This window comes from Homarus americanus, unplaced genomic scaffold (assembly GCF_018991925.1).
Source record: "Homarus americanus isolate GMGI-L3 unplaced genomic scaffold, GMGI_Hamer_2.0 scaffold29188, whole genome shotgun sequence".
Classification (NCBI taxonomy): Eukaryota; Metazoa; Arthropoda; class Malacostraca; order Decapoda; family Nephropidae; genus Homarus; species Homarus americanus.
Window position 1 is genome coordinate 553,626 of NW_024728626.1, and position 19,307 is coordinate 572,932.

Genomic DNA, 19,307 nt, shown 5'->3' on the forward strand with positions numbered 1-19,307 from the left:
GGCGAGAAAATACTGAAGTTGTTTCATAAAGATGTTATACGTGGTTAATGAAAAGGAAGTATGGAGATGATATTGCACATCTTCATATATCTATACTGTACCCCCGTGTGTGTTTTGTCTAATATGTAAACGGCGATTACTTTGTTTGAATACAATAATTAGGTAATTGTTATTTGTATGAGCCTTTGATGATGAGTACTCAGCATTGCTAGAGTTTGTTTTAAAGTGCCATCTCATAGCATACAGTATGTCCCTGACTACACAGTACCAGGGTATACTACACTATACAGTACCAGGGTATACTACACTATACAGTAGCAGGGTATACTACACTATACAGTACCAGAGTATACTACACTATACAGTACCAGGGTATACTACACTATACAGTACCAGGGTATACTACACTACACAGTACCAGATTATACTACACTACACAGTACCAGGGTATACTACACTATACAGTACCAGGGTATACTACACTATACAGTACCAGGGTATACTACACTATACAGTACCAGGGTATACTACACTACACAGAACCAGGGTATACTACACTGCACAGTACCAGGGTATACTACACGACACAGTACCAGGGTATACTACACTATACAGTACCAGGGTATATTACACTACACAGTACCAGGGTATACTACACCACACAGTACCAGGGTATACTACACCACACAGTACCAGGGTATACTACACTATACAGTACCAGGGTATACTACACTATACAGTACCAGGGTATACTACACTACACAGTATCAGGGTATACTGCACTACACAGTACCAGGGTATACTACACTATACAGTACCAGGGTATACACACTACACACCAGTATACTACACATCACTACTGCACTCAGGCACACAGTACCAGGGTATACTACACTATACAGTACCAGGGTATACTACACTACACAGTATCAGGGTATACTGCACTACAGTACCAGGGTATACTACACTATACAGTACCAGGGTATACTACACTATACAGTACCAGGGTATACTACACTACACAGAACCAGGGTATACTACACTACACAGTACCAGGGTATACTACACGACACAGTACCAGGGTATACTACACTATACAGTACCAGGGTATATTACACTACACAGTACCAGGGTATACTACACCACACAGTACCAGGGTATACTACACCACACAGTACCAGGGTATACTACACTATACAGTACCAGGGTATACTACACTATACAGTACCACGGTATACTACACTATACAGTACCACGGTATACTACACTACACAGTACCAGGGTATACTACACTACACAGTATCAGGGTATACTGCACTACACAGTACCAGGGTATACTACACTATACAGTACCAGGGTATACTACACTATACAGTACCAGGGTATACTACACTACACAGTATCAGGGTATACTGCACTACACAGTACCAGGGTATACTACACTATACAGTACCAGGGTATACTACACTACACAGTACCAGGGTATACTACACTACACAGTATCAGGGTATACTGCACTACACAGTACCAGGGTATACTACACTATACAGTACCAGGGTATACTACACTATACAGTACCAGGGTATACTACACTACACAGTACCAGGGTATACTGCACTACACAGTACCAGGGTATACTACACTACACAGTACCAGGGTATACTACACTACACTTAAACTACAGAGTAGTGATTTTAGGTGAAAAGCATAAGTAAGCTGAAAAACTGTAGCTGATGCGACATAAATATACTGTGGCTGAAATAATTCTTATATAAGCAAAACTTTCTCATGAAGAACTCGGGCATCAGAGCATTGGGTTGGGAGTGCAACCAGGCCACCATCATCACTACTACAACCACTACCAACACTGCTACCACCACCACCACTATTACTAATACCACCACCACCACTACTACTACCACCACCATCGCCACCATTACTACCACCACTATCGTCACCACCACTACTACTACCACCATTGCCGCCACCACTACTTCTACAGCCACTATCACCACCATCGCCACCCACTACCACCACCACAACTACAGGTAGTACTATACACCTGTGTTTGGTGTAAAAATATGTTTACTGTCGGCAAATGCAGGGTTTCTCTCTACTGCGAGTGTGGGGGAAGGAGGACGGGGAGTGTGGCGAAGGGTGAAGATGACGGTTGGGGTGATGATGAGGGAGAGAGGGGTGGGGGTGATAAATGAAAAGGTGTAGGTGATGAGAGAGATGGGTGGGGAGGAAGGTATGGGGTGATGAGGGAGAGAGAAGGGTGGGGGTGATAAGGGAGAGAGGGGTGGATGGGAGGTTGAAGGGAAGCATGAGGAATGGAGTAGTGAGAGTGGGAGGTTGAGCCTAGAGGGAGGGCAGTGTTCCTTCCTGGCCATATACGCCATGATGATGGTATTGGTATATTCCCCCTAGAGGCAGGCCTGGCACTTAACCATTAATAGGGGACTACTACGCTTTGCCAAGGGGAGGATGAGGGAAGAGAGTGCCAAGGGATGAAGGGAAGTGGTGAGGTAGGGGATCGGGAAGGTGAGGGAGGGGATTGGGAAGAGAAGAAAAGGAAGAGGTGATGAGAGGTAAAGGATTGGGGAGGTGAGAATCATGAGAAAGAAAGAAGATCAAGTGGAAACATACTTAATCCTCTTCATCCCTAGTCAGTTTACTAATACCGTCTGGATAATTGCTTACTTCATGGAATATCATGGCGAGGAGAGTGGAAGGGAGTGGAAAGGTGACCAATGGTTGAGGTAACTGAAGGGAACTGCATGGGGGAAGGGGTGATTGATAATATGTTATGTTCAACTCCAGGGAAAAAAATGACTGACCATCCTAATGTAACCAGACAGATGGAACATGTCAAGAAATTCCTTTAAAGTGCAAATAAAAATTGGGGGATACTGTAGGTGAGGTGAGGCTAAGCTAGACTAGAAGACAAGGTGGGTAGTGGTGGTGGGTGACTTACCTAATGTAAAGTCACCCAAAAAAGTCCTGTCGCGAACCACGAACCCCGAGATTCAGACTCGTGAACCCGAAGCAGTAGACACTGATACATTATTCTGTCCATAAATGCTTCGGATTCAAGAGTCTGAATCTCGGGGTTCATGGTTCGCGACTGGACTTTTTTGGGTGACTGTACATACCCTAATTTACGTAAAACAGTCTACAGTACACACATCCATTGCTGCCCCTTCACAGTTACCAGCCATGCCAAATCACACCTCTTAAGTACAGCACTGTATATATGTGAATAGTCTTATACACAGTTTTCTCATCTTTACTATCTAATATCTCTTTATCTAATCAATCTTTTATCTTTCTTTAACCTTTTCAATCATGGCCTTTTTTTTATCTGCTGTACTGTAACTACTATCTTTGTATGGTCTTTTTTATTGCTATTCCCTTTTATATTTTTATCTGTTGTTTTATTATTGTATGTTCTTTTATCTTCCGTCTACTGTGTTCTTGTCTACCCCTGAAGGCTGGGTTGTGATTGGGCGGTTCGCTGCTTACTCCAGTAAATAAAAAATAAAAATTGTATCCATAACGGTCGGCATAGTAATTGGTTTAAAATAATATCCCTGTTGTTGTTGTTTTTTACTCCATGATATATTGAGTTGTAATCAATGGTAATGTGAGATTTGACCTTTATTAAACCGTCTGTGAATGGATGAAAACGGTGAATCATGAGTAATTGTGAAGAAAAAAAAGTAAAATCAACACCGTAAGACTTACAGAATCACTTCTAGTCACCCTAAAAAATCTACTGTATACTTACGTTAAACTCAAAGGCGCCCACACCGATGCCAGCAGCGGCTCCAGATCCGGCTAGGCCAATAAAATGCTCGGAGCCGATGTTGCTGGCGAAGAGTGACGCCCCAACCTGTATGTTTAGGTACCAGAACCAGATGTTAGTCATCCTACATGTAAATAAACAAGCAGCAGCTGTTAGTCCATATATGTAAACAAACAGCTTATAGTTAACATACATGTAAACAAAAATCATGTCAGTTCACACAAGTTCACGCCTTAGAAGACATGCATGTACATTTTTAAGTCATATTGGCCTCGTGGGTGTGCAAGGGGCAAGCAAAATAACTACAGAGTACAGCAGTTTTAAGTAAGACTTGAAAAATATGAGATATGTGTGTACAGTATAATAGTTGATAGGCCGCCCTGGTTATTATTTTAGTTTATATTACACTTTAGCTGTTGCTATATTATTCACTTAATATTATGTTCGCAAATACGTCTCAGGGAATAACCCTCAGAAATGCTTGTATGCTTTTATTTAAATATAATCAAGATGACTCAAGAAAGTAACTGGCCATGACAGCCTTCTCTTTTTCACGATTACATTTTCTTTCCCCTGAAAATAAATCACGTTTAATTATAGGTCGCCTCTGTCTTATCAACTTTCAAAAGATTATTGGTCAGGATTGATATAAATTCAAGATGTAAACAAGAAAGTTTATTAGGCAATAGGTGAACAGACACACATTCATATCTGACAACTTAATACAGTGGCCTCGCATACCATCAACACCGCCACGTAGAGACAATACCACTCTAGACGTTCTCAACCATTCCTCCATCATTATCAAACACTGAAAACATTGAAATCTCTTGAACTAACTGATTCACCCCTGAGGCTGAAGTGTTCACATGATTTATCAGATGGCAGGCTATAGTAGGGGTTCAAGGTCCGCTTGGTATGGTACACTATTCACTTCACAGGGTTGTTTGATAACGTCGTCTACCAGGTAAATTACGATACGATTGACATATACTGTTCAGCTAATTTTAGGTTAGGCTGGGTTACTTGAGTTAAGTTTGCTTAGTTTTATATGAATGAAATGAAGCTGGCTTACTTGGGTTAGGTTAGGTTATTATTGCTAAATCAGGTTATGACTTCTTGTCCCAGTTGCCATAAGTCATAGTTACATCACATTAGCAGTCAGTGTTCTGATCATTGATGTCACCACAGAATCCACTTGTCCAGACCAATAATATGTATAATATAACCAACTTCGTCTCCTGCATTTATTATACACTGTATACTGTCATACATTGGTGCACCATATCTTATGTTGTCAATTCGATATATTTAAATATGAAGAAAAGAACGTTATCCTCAGGTGCCTTTGCCACGGTGGTCGCTATGAGCTTTTCCAATTCGGGTATACAATGTGTGCACACGGAGACGTGACTCCGAGCGTTCAGGGTAAAGGGAGTCAATTAGTCAGGGAACATGCACGTTATCCTCGCTATGTGATCCAACATAGATGGACAAAATTTGTTCAGCGAAATAAATAACGAAAGTACATTGATTCTACACATACTGTACACTATAAAAAAAAAAGTATCTTTATGGATGGGTCCGATGAATTTCAAAATGAACACCGCGACTCCTGTTGTCTTGGTAGGGTTGTCAAAATCCTTCGTCCGCTATATCATAATTATTGTCTCACAAAATCGTAGTTACTTTTTGGAGTGAGTGTACATAATGTAGGTACACAAACAATGACAAGCAGTATGTCGATCGAACTGAGGATTGCTGTACAATAGGTTGTTTCCCGGGCACTCCAGTATACTGTACAGTACTAACACAGGACACCATAGAACAGATGTTCAGCTGAAACACGTATAGAAAACTTCGTCAGTAATAAACCTCAGGAATTAATTAAATAAGAACAAGAGTAAGAGATGCAACACTTACAGGCAGCCACCACATGAAACGGCCAGCGAGGAAGTACCCGGCCACGGTGCCTCTGTTGGGGCGACACATAGACTGGAAGGAAACAAGGTCACATTAGCAGAAATGACTTACATAATAATATAGCTGAAGTGTTTTTTATTAACTGTCAGTTAAATAGTGTAGATGTAATTTATTGTTTTTAATTCTGACTAGAACAAATGTGTAAATAACAGTATGTTGCTCGCTTCTCATGATAGCAGGGGAGGCGAAAACAAACCCCAAAGGACGGTCCGACTAATTACCCAAATGTACCCAAATATAGCCGGAATGAAGTCAAATAATGGTCCTACATGAATAAATCGAACTGCAAATCACTTCTCGACTAGTATTTGGTGTCACAAAGTCACAAAAAATTGGTAAACTTAATTTAATCTGAGTTAATAGATCGAGTGCATTCCTCGCTCCGTCGGTACATGCACGTGATCTATTAACTCAGATTAAAGTAAGTTTTCCAATTTTTGTGACTTTCTGACACCAAATACTAGTCGAGAAGTGATTGGCAGTCCGATTTAGTCATCTAGGACCATTATTTGACTTCATTCCGGCTACATTTGGGTACATTTGGGTAATTAGTCGGACCCCCCCAAAGGATTCTACCAAATGTATCAAACTAAAACACGAGATAAGATTGGACCAATACGTTCAGATACCGGCGAGCTAACTGATAACGACGGAGAAATGAGCAATAATCTGAATAAATATTTTTCAACAGTTTTCACCACCGAAAATTTAAACATGATACCCGAGGCACCGACTCTATTCAGAGAGTGTGAAGAAAACAAATTAAGCGAGATAGTAGTGACGAGTAACGATGTTAATAAGCAAATAGACAAACTGAAGCCTAATAAGTCACCTGGTCCCGATGAGATATTTGCCAGAGTGGAATCCGACTGCGAGAGAGATTTAGGAGTAATGATAAGTAGGAATCTAAAGCCAAGTAAACAATGTGTTTTTGCTCGTAACAAGGCTAATAAAGTACTTGGATTAATACAAAGGAGTGTTAGTTACGAGGTCATCTTAAAATTATATCTAGCGATTGTGAGACCTCACCTGGATTACGCAGTTCAGTTCTGGTCACCGTATTACAGAATGGATATAGAATCCTTGGAAAGAATCCAGAGGAGAATGACAAGACTAATCCCGGGCATTAGGAACCTTGAATACAGAGACAGGTTAAAGCATCTTAATTTACACTCCCTCGAGAGACGTAGAGTGAGGGGCGACATGATAGAGGTGTATAAATGGAAGTCAGGGTTAAACAAAGGGGACATTACAAAGGTAGTCAAACTATCCAACCAGGAGCGAACTCGTAACAATGGTCTTAAATTAGACAAATTTAGATTTCGGCGTGAAATAGGTAAACACTGGTTTGGAAACAGAGTAGTGGATGAATAGAACAAGTTGCCAAATATCATCATAACTCGAATACGCTGGATAGCTTCAAACATAGGTTGGATGCTTACAGTATATGAGCAATAGGGGTTGGGTATAAACGGGACTGTCCCAGTATGAGTCAATAAGCCTGCTGCAGTTTCCTCCATTCTTATGTTCTTAAATAGATTGAATATAAATACCGCGGTCAATAACAGTCATTAGAAGTTAAGGTCAAGCCCAACTAAAGGCCAAATACGTCAAGTTCAAACACAGGTCAGATATATAAGTCAAGATCACATCAAACTCGAGGCTAAGTTCAGGTTAAGGTCAGTCAGATTAAGGTCACATAAAAATCAAGGGCATGTAAACGTTAAAATCAGGTCAAGTTAAAGTCAGCGTAGCCACAAGTTAAAAGTCGCGTAGCATCTGGAGAATCCCCTTAACTTTATCGATCAGAGAGACGAGTCCTCCTCCCCTTGTCAGCTTTACCCAGAAACTGACAAAGCCCTCCTCCTCTCTCCTTCTCCTCCTCTCTCCTTAAGAAGAATGGTAATGGGGGGGGGGGTGTCTTTGGAAGGAAGAGGAGATGAAATGGAATAGGAATAGGAGGTGGAGGGGAAGAAAGAAGTACAGAGAAGAGAGCGTAGAAGAAAGGGGAGGAGGAAGTGCAAGGGCGTAGGGGAGAGGAATATGAGTAAGAAAAAAGAAGGATAGCAATAAGAGAAGAAAGATGGAAGATAAGGGAAGGAGGGGAGGATAACGTAAGGAAGACTTTAAAGAGGTTAAGAGAGAGAGAGAGAGGAGGTAAGATGGGTGTGGCACATCAGGAGCCGAGTGTCTGCCATTATTGACCGGAGGATATCACGCCTCGTTGCTGGGTATACTGTGCATGGTCAAGTCCTGATATACTCTACCCAACCTAACCTAACCTAATCTACTTAATCTAACATAATCTAACTTAACCTAACCCAACTAATGTATATGGATTGGGGTCGATTAGAACTAAGACCACGTACGATTAGGGCTACTATATGGTCCCCTTAATATCCAAGAGTTGGGTTAGATTGGGGCTTTTTTAAGGATTTGGGGCCCATTTAAGCAGTAGGGGTCTTTAGGGACTGAGGGCCCATTTAAGCAGTAGGGGTCTTTAGGGATTGAGGGCCCATTTAAGCAGTAGGGGTCTTTAGGGATTGAGGGCCCATTTTACCCATCACCTATACAACACCAATATATCAACTCTTAATAGAGTCGTGCAATTATAACTTCACTCTCCCTCAAACGACAATGACTAATGACTTGTTTACACCACCGATCTACTATCAGATATCAGTGTGTTGTTTTGTGGGGTATTGTAGGAGGTAATGTGTGGGTCGTGAAGGACGTGTCGTGTGTTACTCATTGAACCCCATCACCTGAAGAATCAGTTGGGGACGTGTATAGCCTCGTGAAGATAAGAAGAACTGGGCCATAAAAATTGAAAGCTTTACAATCGAATATTTACCTTTGTTGTCACTAGTGTTTGGGACTTCAACCCATCTGGCTAAACTTATCATAAGTATCAGCAGAAATGTAAGACGTTAACTTCCTCTCATCCCACCCCCGAGTCGTTCTTGAGACAGACCTACTGTACCTCCTGATTACTTCAAGTACCTCTCCAGATAAAACATATATTAAAAGTTCAGTAGTTCAAAAGTTGGGAGGAGGAGAGAGGACCAACACACTTATCAAGACGAGGCCAGTGTTACCATCTACGAGGAACACAATTAATGGGACCTCTATTGAAGTTATACTATATTTACCACGAGTCTTGTGTAAAATACTAATTAAAAAAATGTAAGGTGTTTGTCTACCGAATTGCATTACTGATAAGAGGCTGGACCGTAAAATCTCTAAGTGCGCGTCGAGTAGAATCAAAGTAGGTGATCAATTTGTCTGATTTGATCACTTAAATCCGATAGGACGCATTTGTAACTAATGTTTTGACCGAATTATTTTGCATTTTTTTTTTGCTATCTAGTATTTTTCAAACACTAAAAAACATTAAATGAATTAGTGTTGTTGTCCCTAGGAAGATGAGATGTTAGATAAAATTATGAAAAATAAAAGAAAAGGGTAGTGTAGACGCCTCACTCTACAGTGACGTCACCATTATTAATGAAGCCGGAGAGATAGAGGAGGAAGGGGGGTTGTGGCTCCACTTCCCTACTGGCTGTCCTCATGTTTACATTGCAATCGAAACAGTTTACATTACTAGAAATTGGCATATATAAATTATAATATATCAATAATTCACACACAGCCAACGGAGAGCTGTAGCTTGAGTGACTTGTCTGTGCAGTACAAAAATTTTCTCTTCTGCATCCACCATAAAGGCAAGCATGAACTCCGCATGCTTCCCAGTTGGGCACTGTAAACGCTTCTGCGCTTCACCTTGCACAGGATGTCAGGGGGTGCCCAATAAAGTAACCCCTCGTGGGCAATCTGTAATCTGTATGTGTACCTAAATTTACTGTTTGTGTACCGAATAAAGGTTTAAGTCTATATTGTCCTGTATCTACATTGCCCCTATGGAACCCGCTGTTAAGTTTCACCATAATGTAGTATTGGCCCAGACCAGAACTCGTAAAACCTGTCGAGAATTTTTTGCACGTAAGGGGTCATTAGGTGGTGGGTTGCCTACTTCCTACTGCAGACACCCACCCGCCCCAAACCCATACGAACAGTGATTATTAAATCTGCTCAATAACAGCCTATCGAATGTCATTTTGATTCTGTCGATTCTTAACTATCGATAGATGTACAGCTACTCACTCCCGTGATAGTGGGCAATTCACTATAGCGGCATATATCAATGTGTAGTGGAATTTATTTCATACGTTCATGGTCCAGTTATTTAGACAGAATTTGATTCAACCTACTATGACAACGACTAATTCGTCATAAGTTGCGTGGTGAGGTCATACACGTGTCTTCTCTTATCAGTGAGTGTGTGTACGCGCGTGTCTGTGTGCGCGCCTGGGTGTATGTGTGTCTGGCTACTTGGGTTAACCTCGTGTTGCACCCATACTATTTTCTCTAGTTTCCTCCCGCCTATCCTTGTCCATCCTTAGTTTCTACTTTTCTCTATTTTCATCTTGACTCCCTCCCCCTCCTGCCCGTCTTTCAGCCACCTCTTGCTGACAGTAACCTGGTTCAATATGGCTTTGGTTAATCATCGTCCCTGGAGACCCTGGCTTTTTTTTTTTTTTTACGGGGATTAGCCCACCCAGGCACAGGTCACTAGCCCACATCGGGGCCGGGGGAGCGAAATAATAATAATAATAATAATAAAGAACCATAAAGAAACACAAAAATGAAAAACAAATCAAAAGTGAGAAGCAATATATGTGTGTTGTGTTGTCAATAGTAAGAGAAACAATAGAGACCCTGCAATTGTGTGTAAATGAGGCAGAAAGTCAGATGAGCAACCTGAGACTTGGTCACAATTTTCGTTACGCCATATGGCAGCAGGGTCTACACAACACAAACACTGTGAAGGAGACACGTGACCAGTCAAATGTTATCACCAAACACATACGTACACACTGACACATACATTTACGTACTGTACATACACTCAAGTTCTTCCTCCATAACAGATAGGTCTACCAAGCGTACCTATTACCCAACTCACCCCATCCTCAACAGAATTTAGTGTCCAACAAACTTAATGAAAAAATTAAATCACTTCTTTTTTGGTCTATTTACTGCATTCTGCAAATTCACTATGGTTAGCTACTTACGAGGCATCAGCTAGCATGGAAGTTTCTGGAGTGGTTGAGTGTGTGTTTGTGTTATCATAGTAAGTTTTATTATGTGAGAATTTAAATTCTAGAGATTTATAACAATATCACTACAGTATTTCTCACGCGGGTATCATAATGGTTCAAACGGACGACACGCTGACGACTAGCGGACGACTACGCTATCCCCCCCTCAAAAAACAAAAACATTAACAGTACCCACGTCTTTGTTTACGTCATCACCATACACACTGCAAGCCGTCAACCTCGAAGCTCTATTCTGTATTGATCCATTGGTAGTCTACAGGCATAATACTTCTTCACATGGCGGTGGTAGTATCGTTTTAAAGTGACGCCTTCACCCAGTATTTCCAGCCTGTGTATAATATGATCGATGACGCCTTTAAGGGGGTGGGGGAGGTTCTATTAATCGATGAACAGCAAGTTAACGCAGGGGGATACAGGGGTAGTGTAGTGTAGTGTGTGTGTGTGTTCTGAGTAGGCGTAGAGAAAGCGCAAGCGTATTGAATCTTCTCGTACACAGACGGGGGGGTGGGGGTGTTATTCGCTTATAGACACCCCAGCTTTAAAAAGATACAAATAATTCACGCAACAGACGCTCAAGGCTACAGTGCACTAACATGAACACCAAAACAAATTATATTTATAACCCAACAAGAAGTGACACAGGAGGAAGGATAAAAGGGAAAGAATGTCGGGAGAGATGAAGCAGGGCGCCTTGAATATTTCTAAGCCTTCCTCTCACACACCTCGGGGAGCAACAATACAGTTCAGAGGTCGGGCTGGGCTGGGCTCGTGTTACTGTGTATGTATTTATAGCTCCTAAGATCAAGAAATGAGCCAATTCATAAAAAAAATGCGACTTATTCTTAATCTACAGGGTATATCACTACATTTTCATTTATGATCCAAAATTAATATCACCCTTAGTTATAATGAAAATATTCTAAATTGATTTTGCTAACAAGCCTTAAAGCGTTAATTTAAATAGAAAAAATCTGATTAATTCAGAGACGAGTGATCATTAGACTAGCCAATCTGCTAACCTAATTTCAATTATAATCTCCAATTAATATTATTTTACATGTATATCATTAAAGAACTTAACTGAATACCCTAATTCGCCGAAGATTACATTCCCTCGCAGGGCTTATATTTAGATGTGATGACGCCACAACGATGCCTGGTGAAGGAAAGCGAGGCTTGAGGTGGGCGTGGGCAGACTTCTAGAACTCTCACCACAAGGGGAAGCAGCGGCATGCGTACAATAAACAGCGTCATTGTCCGTATTGACGTTCTTCTTTAAGTTGAGCTCCCGGAACTACACTAAGCAAGAGATATAATGTGTAATAACTTCCACTGGTGAGACTCAGAAACAGGAGAGAACACAAGAGTGGGCCGGGCAATAGTTTATAATTATTGTACACAGCAGGTGACCAGGTTCCCCCGCCCCCGTGACCAATATGATCACCAAAGCAAGACTAATGTATTTATAATGTACCAGGAAGCAATACAAGGAGTGAGAGAGAGAATGTAGAACCTTCTAGACAGCAATTGCCACTAGGTTCCCAGACTACAGTAATTCGAGTTGCTACACTCAGCCAGTCGACCACAACCAACAGCGTAGAGCTTGGTTTTGTTTCAAGTAAAACGGGCTGGTGTACACATTTTTGTTTTTGCAGTCACAGGTCAACAAGCATCATGCAAATGGATGGTACTGGTTACAGTTCCGTCAAAGTAGGCCTCAGATTATCCATGCCATCTTGTTCCCAACTTGATTCCTTGGTGGCTATGGTACCTGCATCCCTTCATACTTCTGTTATCTGATGGTACATGATGAGTACAAACACATCAGTATGTGTCTCAACAATAAACAATTTAAACTGATTCTGAGCAGCACCAAGATCGTGGAGAACAAGTCTTGTTTGCCTCCTCATGGGAACATGCCACCAGACTGTTCACGTGTCCCTAATTTATTCGTCCTGTTTTATGTGTATCCCACACCACATCAGCCATTATCCATGACCCCGTGAAATGGCTAAAAATGTCAGCAAAACCCCCAAACGTAAAGCATTGGTTGGTTTGCCTATGGCTTGAATAAAATCATGTGTATCCGTTAGTTTATCTGCCTTCCCGAGATATCTGTCGTGTGTAGCCAGTGACAGGGGGCACAGGTCCCAGATAATACTTTAGAACGTTGATATATTAACTTCTCTCCCAGTGAAAGATGAACCAAGAAGTCGGATTTATTAACTTGTACGGTGTGGAAAGATGCACCAATTTTAGATTTGTTCTTGGAGAGAGTAGCAGGGAATTTCTCAGAGGGGTCAGGCCCTAGCCGGTTCTGGATGAAACTTTTCAGCAAGGCCTTGTTTGGTCTAGTACAGGATACTGTGGGGAATGATATGTTTGGTTCACACTCAGGATGGGTTGGAGAAAGGAAACTCACAATGTGCTCTCTATATACATGTTGTATTGGATGTACAATGCAGCTTGGTGCTGGGAAGGCAGCATGGTTACAAGCGTGATGTAGAGAGAGCTGGTTGGTGAGGACGCTCAGAGAAGGACCAGCTTGTGGGTCGCCATGCTCGCCGGCGGGAGCGAGGACCACCAGGCAGGAGGAGGAGGAGGTGTTGCTGGCTGGTTGGTGTAGGTAGAAAAGAGACAGGTCACCACGAGGTCAGGTCTTAAATAGCGGGGGGTAGGCGTGGCTTAGTAGTTGACCCCCGCTCCGTGATGTATGGTGGCGCTGGTTGACCTAGACCATGAGGCATACACTGGGGAATTGGTGAGGTCGGCTACTCAGCGACAAACAGCGTTTGTAGGGGAGAAATCCACTACAATACTCAGCATGAAACCAAGAATTTAATCCACAACACCAACAATTTACACGTTCAGGATGCACAAGTTACATTATTCTTCTTGTGGCCATATTAAAGGTGGCGTCTTCAGTTGTCTGGCTATAAATGCATCTAAATGTATATTAATCAAGCTTTCTTAAACATGCGATAATGAACTTGCGTCTCGAGTAAAGTTTATGCTTGTCTTTTTTCATTGTATTTTTTAAGTAAATAATGTATTGTTCTAAATAAAGTGTCTAAATCATGTTTATGAATAATGAAAGCAAGTTTTATTTTTGAAGAAGCATATGAAACTAAACCAGCAGGTAAACAAGTTTCCCTGGACGCCGACAACACCGTGAGCAGCACTCACAAAGCTTCAATGGCAGTAAATTTCCACTGTCAGTTGAGTGGCTCACGCGGCTGCACATGACTGGAACTTTCCATGTGTGTACAGCTTTAAAGGCGGCGTCACACTAGCACTGTTTGCGTCAACTATCCCAATTTCTGTTGTTTTGTCCACAAGTTATTATCTTTCCTAGAGCGGATCGCTCACACAAAATGTTTGCTTACGGTTGATGAACTTGGAATGACGAGCGGGTTCTATATGCATGTGTGACAGGGAGCGCTCAGAAAAATGGCAATCTTTACGAAAATTGATGCAAGAGTACGCAAAACGTGCTCGTGAGTAGTGACGACGCCTTATCCAGTGTCCTAAGTCAATTGATTGGCTCCACGAGACTTAACACTGACTAGAAATTTCCATGTGTAACTTTCCAGGTTATCACGCTCTCTTTTGTTGAACGCAATATTTTCATATGATTTGTGTGTGTGTGTGTGTGTGTGTATGATTTAGGAATATTTCTGGGGATTTGGTATATTTATCAATAAAGTTCAACAAACAAAACATTAATTATAATTGCATTACCCATTTTAATAAACGTGGGTGTTTACACATGTTAGCTTCTGTAGCCATGGCTAATATGTGACTTCACTCAGTAACTCAATGGAACTTGAATTTAATGACCGCATTAACGCCGACTCTTAATCTGAATCAGCACATTAAGTTTAAAAATGAAGATAAGGTAGATGATGATGCCATGCAAACAACTAGCGAACGTAAGATAGTCACAGCAACTGACTATTGATCACATGGGGCCCAGTCCTAATAGGTCCCAACTTAACCTCTAAGTTTGGGGTCTATTGTGATTGAATCAACGAGTTACTTGAGTCTGTTAGAAGATGAAAGATAAACCACTCTATCTTGTGTAGTTTGTCTTTCTCTGCCCTCGCCCCTTTACATCGGCCGGTAACGTTAATCATCACTGAACAAACAAATGTTATGATAGGTTGCTGCACGCCTGCCAAGGCTTCACTCTGAGCGATCATTTCTAGAACCATTCTTACATCACCTGCCTCCTCGCTCCCCTCACTTAACCAGCCGTGACGTCACCATACACACCTAATATAATCCTCATTCATTAATTCAGATAATCTAACACAAACACCTAATTATAATCCTCATTTACTAATTCATTCACAAGACAAGAATTAAGTAGAATATCAGTTCTAAATTATGATCAAGACAATTACTGTATATATTACAGGTAAAGTCATTCGTCTGTGAATATATATATGTATTATACACACTCAGTGGAGAAGTCCAGGGCGACCTCGGATACAATGTTATGTCCACATAGGCAGGGAGGGATCAAGTGGCAATTGCTGTCTTGGCAGGCTCCTCCCGGTAACTCTTCACGCACGCACTTGCATACTCCATTGCATTATACGCACGAATAAACTTTTTATTTTATTCGAAACCTTACAATTAAATTTGAAGTTATATTTTAAGCTCTAATATAATCCTTTATACACAAAAATATAGTCAAACTTAGATGCAATTTATTTAATAGAACATGGCCGGGATTACCATAAAATTCACGGAATCAAGATAAATTGAGAAAATTTCGGTGGCTCCACAAGGTCTTCTGTATCATAGAATTGACCTCACCCCTCTACGCCTTCCCTCTTGCCAAGGTCACGGTTATTACACCTTCGCACTATGAACATGACTCGCACGGCAGTTTTTAGTTTAGTTTAACAAATTTATTGACAAAGCTTGTAGTACAGTTTGCCTGTTCTGAAAAATTCAGTCAGGTCTTGACACTGAGGGTGGTATCACTTCTCACTGCCACGCAGGACAGAGGTTCATACACAAAGAAATACATCATATTCATTAACAGCTATATATATAGAGGTCAGATTCATGTGGGTAATGTCACTGTTCACTGCCATGCAGGACAGAGGTTCGGACACAAAGAAATGCATCATATTCATTGACAGTATATATAGGTCAGATTCATGTGGATAATGTCACTGTTCATTGCCATGCAGGACAGAGGTTCGTACACAAAGAAATACATCATATTCATTACCAGTATATATAGGTCAGTAGTTCATATACATTGGACGTCATATTCTACTTGAAGACTAATCAGTGTGGACTAGCAAATTTGGGATAAACAGCAAGAATGTCCTCAAGCACCCCCGATTCAATGTAGTAATTACAAAGTTCAAGATACAATAAGCCAGGTGGCCTGAAGTCTTTGACAGTGTCACATTCAATAATATAGTGTTCAAGTGTATGCTTCAAAGGTTTATCACAAAGTTTACATGCTGAGTGTTCCGGTATGGGTACAGCGTTACTAACCTGCCAGATGTGTCTGTATCCTAGCCTAATTCTGGCCACGACTACATCACATTGTCTGGTTTTGTCCTTATGCTGGCCATACCGGTGCCTCTTGTCACAAAATTTGTCATATTGACTGGTTGAATTAATACAAGAAATGTTCATCATACGAAAACATTTCAGTCTGAATCCGGAACTGAACCTCACGCGTCCCTCATATTTGGTGAGTTGCACAACATATTTTTGAGTAGTGTACAAAAAATACTGTACTAGTACCATACCCAGTTACCATTCACAGTACTGTAGCAGGAGCTGAGGAGGAACACAAGAAGCATCACTACACGACAAAGTTCTCTTTATGTACACTCGCACCAAAAAGTATCGGTGTAGGGTGAGATCGACGAGTTCCGAAACGATACCTGTACACTGTGATATGTCGGGAAGGTTGGTAAGTGTATCCTCATAACACCCCCCCCTCCACTAGGTGTTACCATATGGCTGACAATCATTGTTGTTTCCTCTTTTCGGATTGTTGCTTTGCGTCGACTGAATGATGAGCGAGGGTTCGGTCTCGGTGAACGTGGGTATAAAACAGAGGCAATATGAAGCAGTAGAGATCTACACATGCCAGACGACATGGAAACCTCAGAGGGAACACGAGGAGCTATCATTGCCCTTCATAACGAAGGGTTCGGCGTCACAGGTATTAGCCGGCGGGTTGGTGTCCACAGGAGCACCGCTGCAAGATGGATTCGGCGATACGGTACCTCGAAACTAGTGCTACAGACGACAGGTCTCGGAGCGGCCGTTCACTCTGCACCACCCCTCAGGACGACCAGGTTGAGTGGTTTATTTGGTAGCATAAATTAATGTGACAATATTCACAAGTATCACAAATAATTTTGTTAACAGGGAGCTCCTCATATTTCATACTGTCTATTTATTACTTCCCGACCTTATTTATAACGGTTTGTTTCACTTGACCAGGCCATAGTAGCTGCTTGTGATGCAACTCAGCAGGATTACAGGGCTGCCAACTGGAACAACTCGCCTTTCCCAGTACCTATCGTCACTGGTCTCAAATTGTTCACACTACAGTATGCACCGATACTTTTTGTTGCGAGTGTACAATTACAGCTGTTGACGTCTGATAGGAGAATTTCTTGGACCTAATGAAAAAACTAAAACATTTAGTACTACTGCATAAATTTAATGAGTTTATATTTCTTGGTGGGAAGGAACTACATTTAATTTGCTTTAGTCCATAAAATAAGGATGGCCTTCCCATTTCAGTGTACTTGTGGGGACTGCGCTTGTTGCAGTCAGTACCACCTCTGTTTTTCTTGCGTTATTTTTCACTTATTCTTAATGTTCCTGACAGTCCAAACAAGTCCTATTATTCGTCAGTTTCGGTTGTGATCACCACACGTCTACAAAGTATCAGTTATCTCACACTTCCTTAAATTTGTGGCCACTTCCCTCAAGGGCCTGTACTTACAACCTGTTGGATATACGCATGAATAAAACAAAGATAGGGGGATGTTTTTTGTTTGGTTTCATCACATTTAATACAGCAGTTAGCGAAGAAACGCAGTATACAGTATGCTGCTCTTAATTTCAGTCACTTATTAGCCTCTTAGAGGAGAGCGCTGTATGAATTGAAAACCGGGGTGACGTAGGTTACATGACTAGAATATTTTCATCTTTGACTTGAACATGGCATCACGTGAGGACCAATTAAAGAGACTAGTATGGCTTTGAACGCTATCCTTGGTTTATTAAATATATTTTCCCGATTTGACCAATGCTACGAGATTTAGGATGAAATACTAGAGTAAATTTTTTCTTTCGGACAACATGGGAGTCTTAGGAATTTTATCTTTGCAATCAATATTTGAGACATTTTTAAAACACTTTCTTCTATGACATTTCCATCGCATATGACCTAACCGGGGGACTGGACCCCTCATCCGACATATACAAGTTGTTTATGAAGGAAACTTCATTGAAAATTGATTGCGAAGATAAAATTTCTAAGATTCCCGTGTTTTCCCGAAGTAAAATAATTCCGATATTATATCAAATGTTTACACAGCCAGCATCACGCCCCGGCTGGCACACTCACCCGGCACACAATACAGTACTCACGTTGTCATCCACGGTGCCTTTATAAATATTGCGCACGCTTACGCCAAGGTGCCGCCGTGCCATGGGCGGACACGGTTCAAGCTTTGCACATTCCCATGAATATTCTTCAATTATTATAGCGTAACATGTAACTGATATTATCTACTAATATCACAGTCTACGCTAATCCAGACAAGAAAGTCAGGATGGTGACAGACTAAAACAACTGACATTTACTCACATATATACCGGTGCCCATGACCAGAAGGAAGTAGACAGCGACACTGACGATATCCCAGGAGGAGAGCATTGTACCGCCGACCAGATCACTTCTGTCTGGGTCACCATCAGTGATGGTGACTTGGAGTTTTTGCGCAGCCATATTACCACGTTGAACACTTGAAGCGGACTGAAGGGAGCCGAAGTGTTCTCGCAGCAGTACCCGCGCCAAGAATTTGCTATGCTGGTGGTGTATGGCAACCGTGCCCTTCCAACATATCGCAAATTAAAACAAGCTATGCGGAATTACTAATGAGCTACATAACCCATTATATATTTAACTCGATACACTACATTTAAATCACATTATTATATCACGTGATTGAAATATACAAACACGGCGCTTTCTCTTCAACCGGAATAGATTGCCAGATATTTCCAGTGACTTCAGGTAAGTCTTCCTTCAGCTCCGTGGTAGTGGTCTG

The 19,307-nt window shown here is 41.4% G+C and overlaps 1 protein-coding gene across 4 annotated transcripts in view; it reads right to left on the bottom strand.

Moving 5' to 3' along the window:
• LOC121866158 (sodium/glucose cotransporter 5-like) overlaps positions 1-19,030 on the bottom strand; it is a 98,355-nt gene extending 79,325 nt beyond the window's left edge. For 2 of the 4 annotated variants that reach the window (XM_042365763.1, XM_042365760.1), the window contains exons 1-3: positions 18,845-19,026; positions 5,732-5,803; positions 3,791-3,895 (exon numbers count right to left, since the gene is read on the bottom strand). In XM_042365763.1, the coding sequence (XP_042221697.1) occupies positions 3,791-3,895; positions 5,732-5,803; positions 18,845-18,985 (318 nt within the window). In that variant the 5' untranslated portion in view covers positions 18,986-19,026. Of the gene's footprint in view, positions 1-3,790; positions 3,896-5,731; positions 5,804-18,844 lie in introns of all 4 variants that reach the window. The other 2 variants (XM_042365761.1, XM_042365762.1) reach the window with 2 other exon arrangements.
• Between the last annotated feature and the right edge of the window lie 277 nt (positions 19,031-19,307).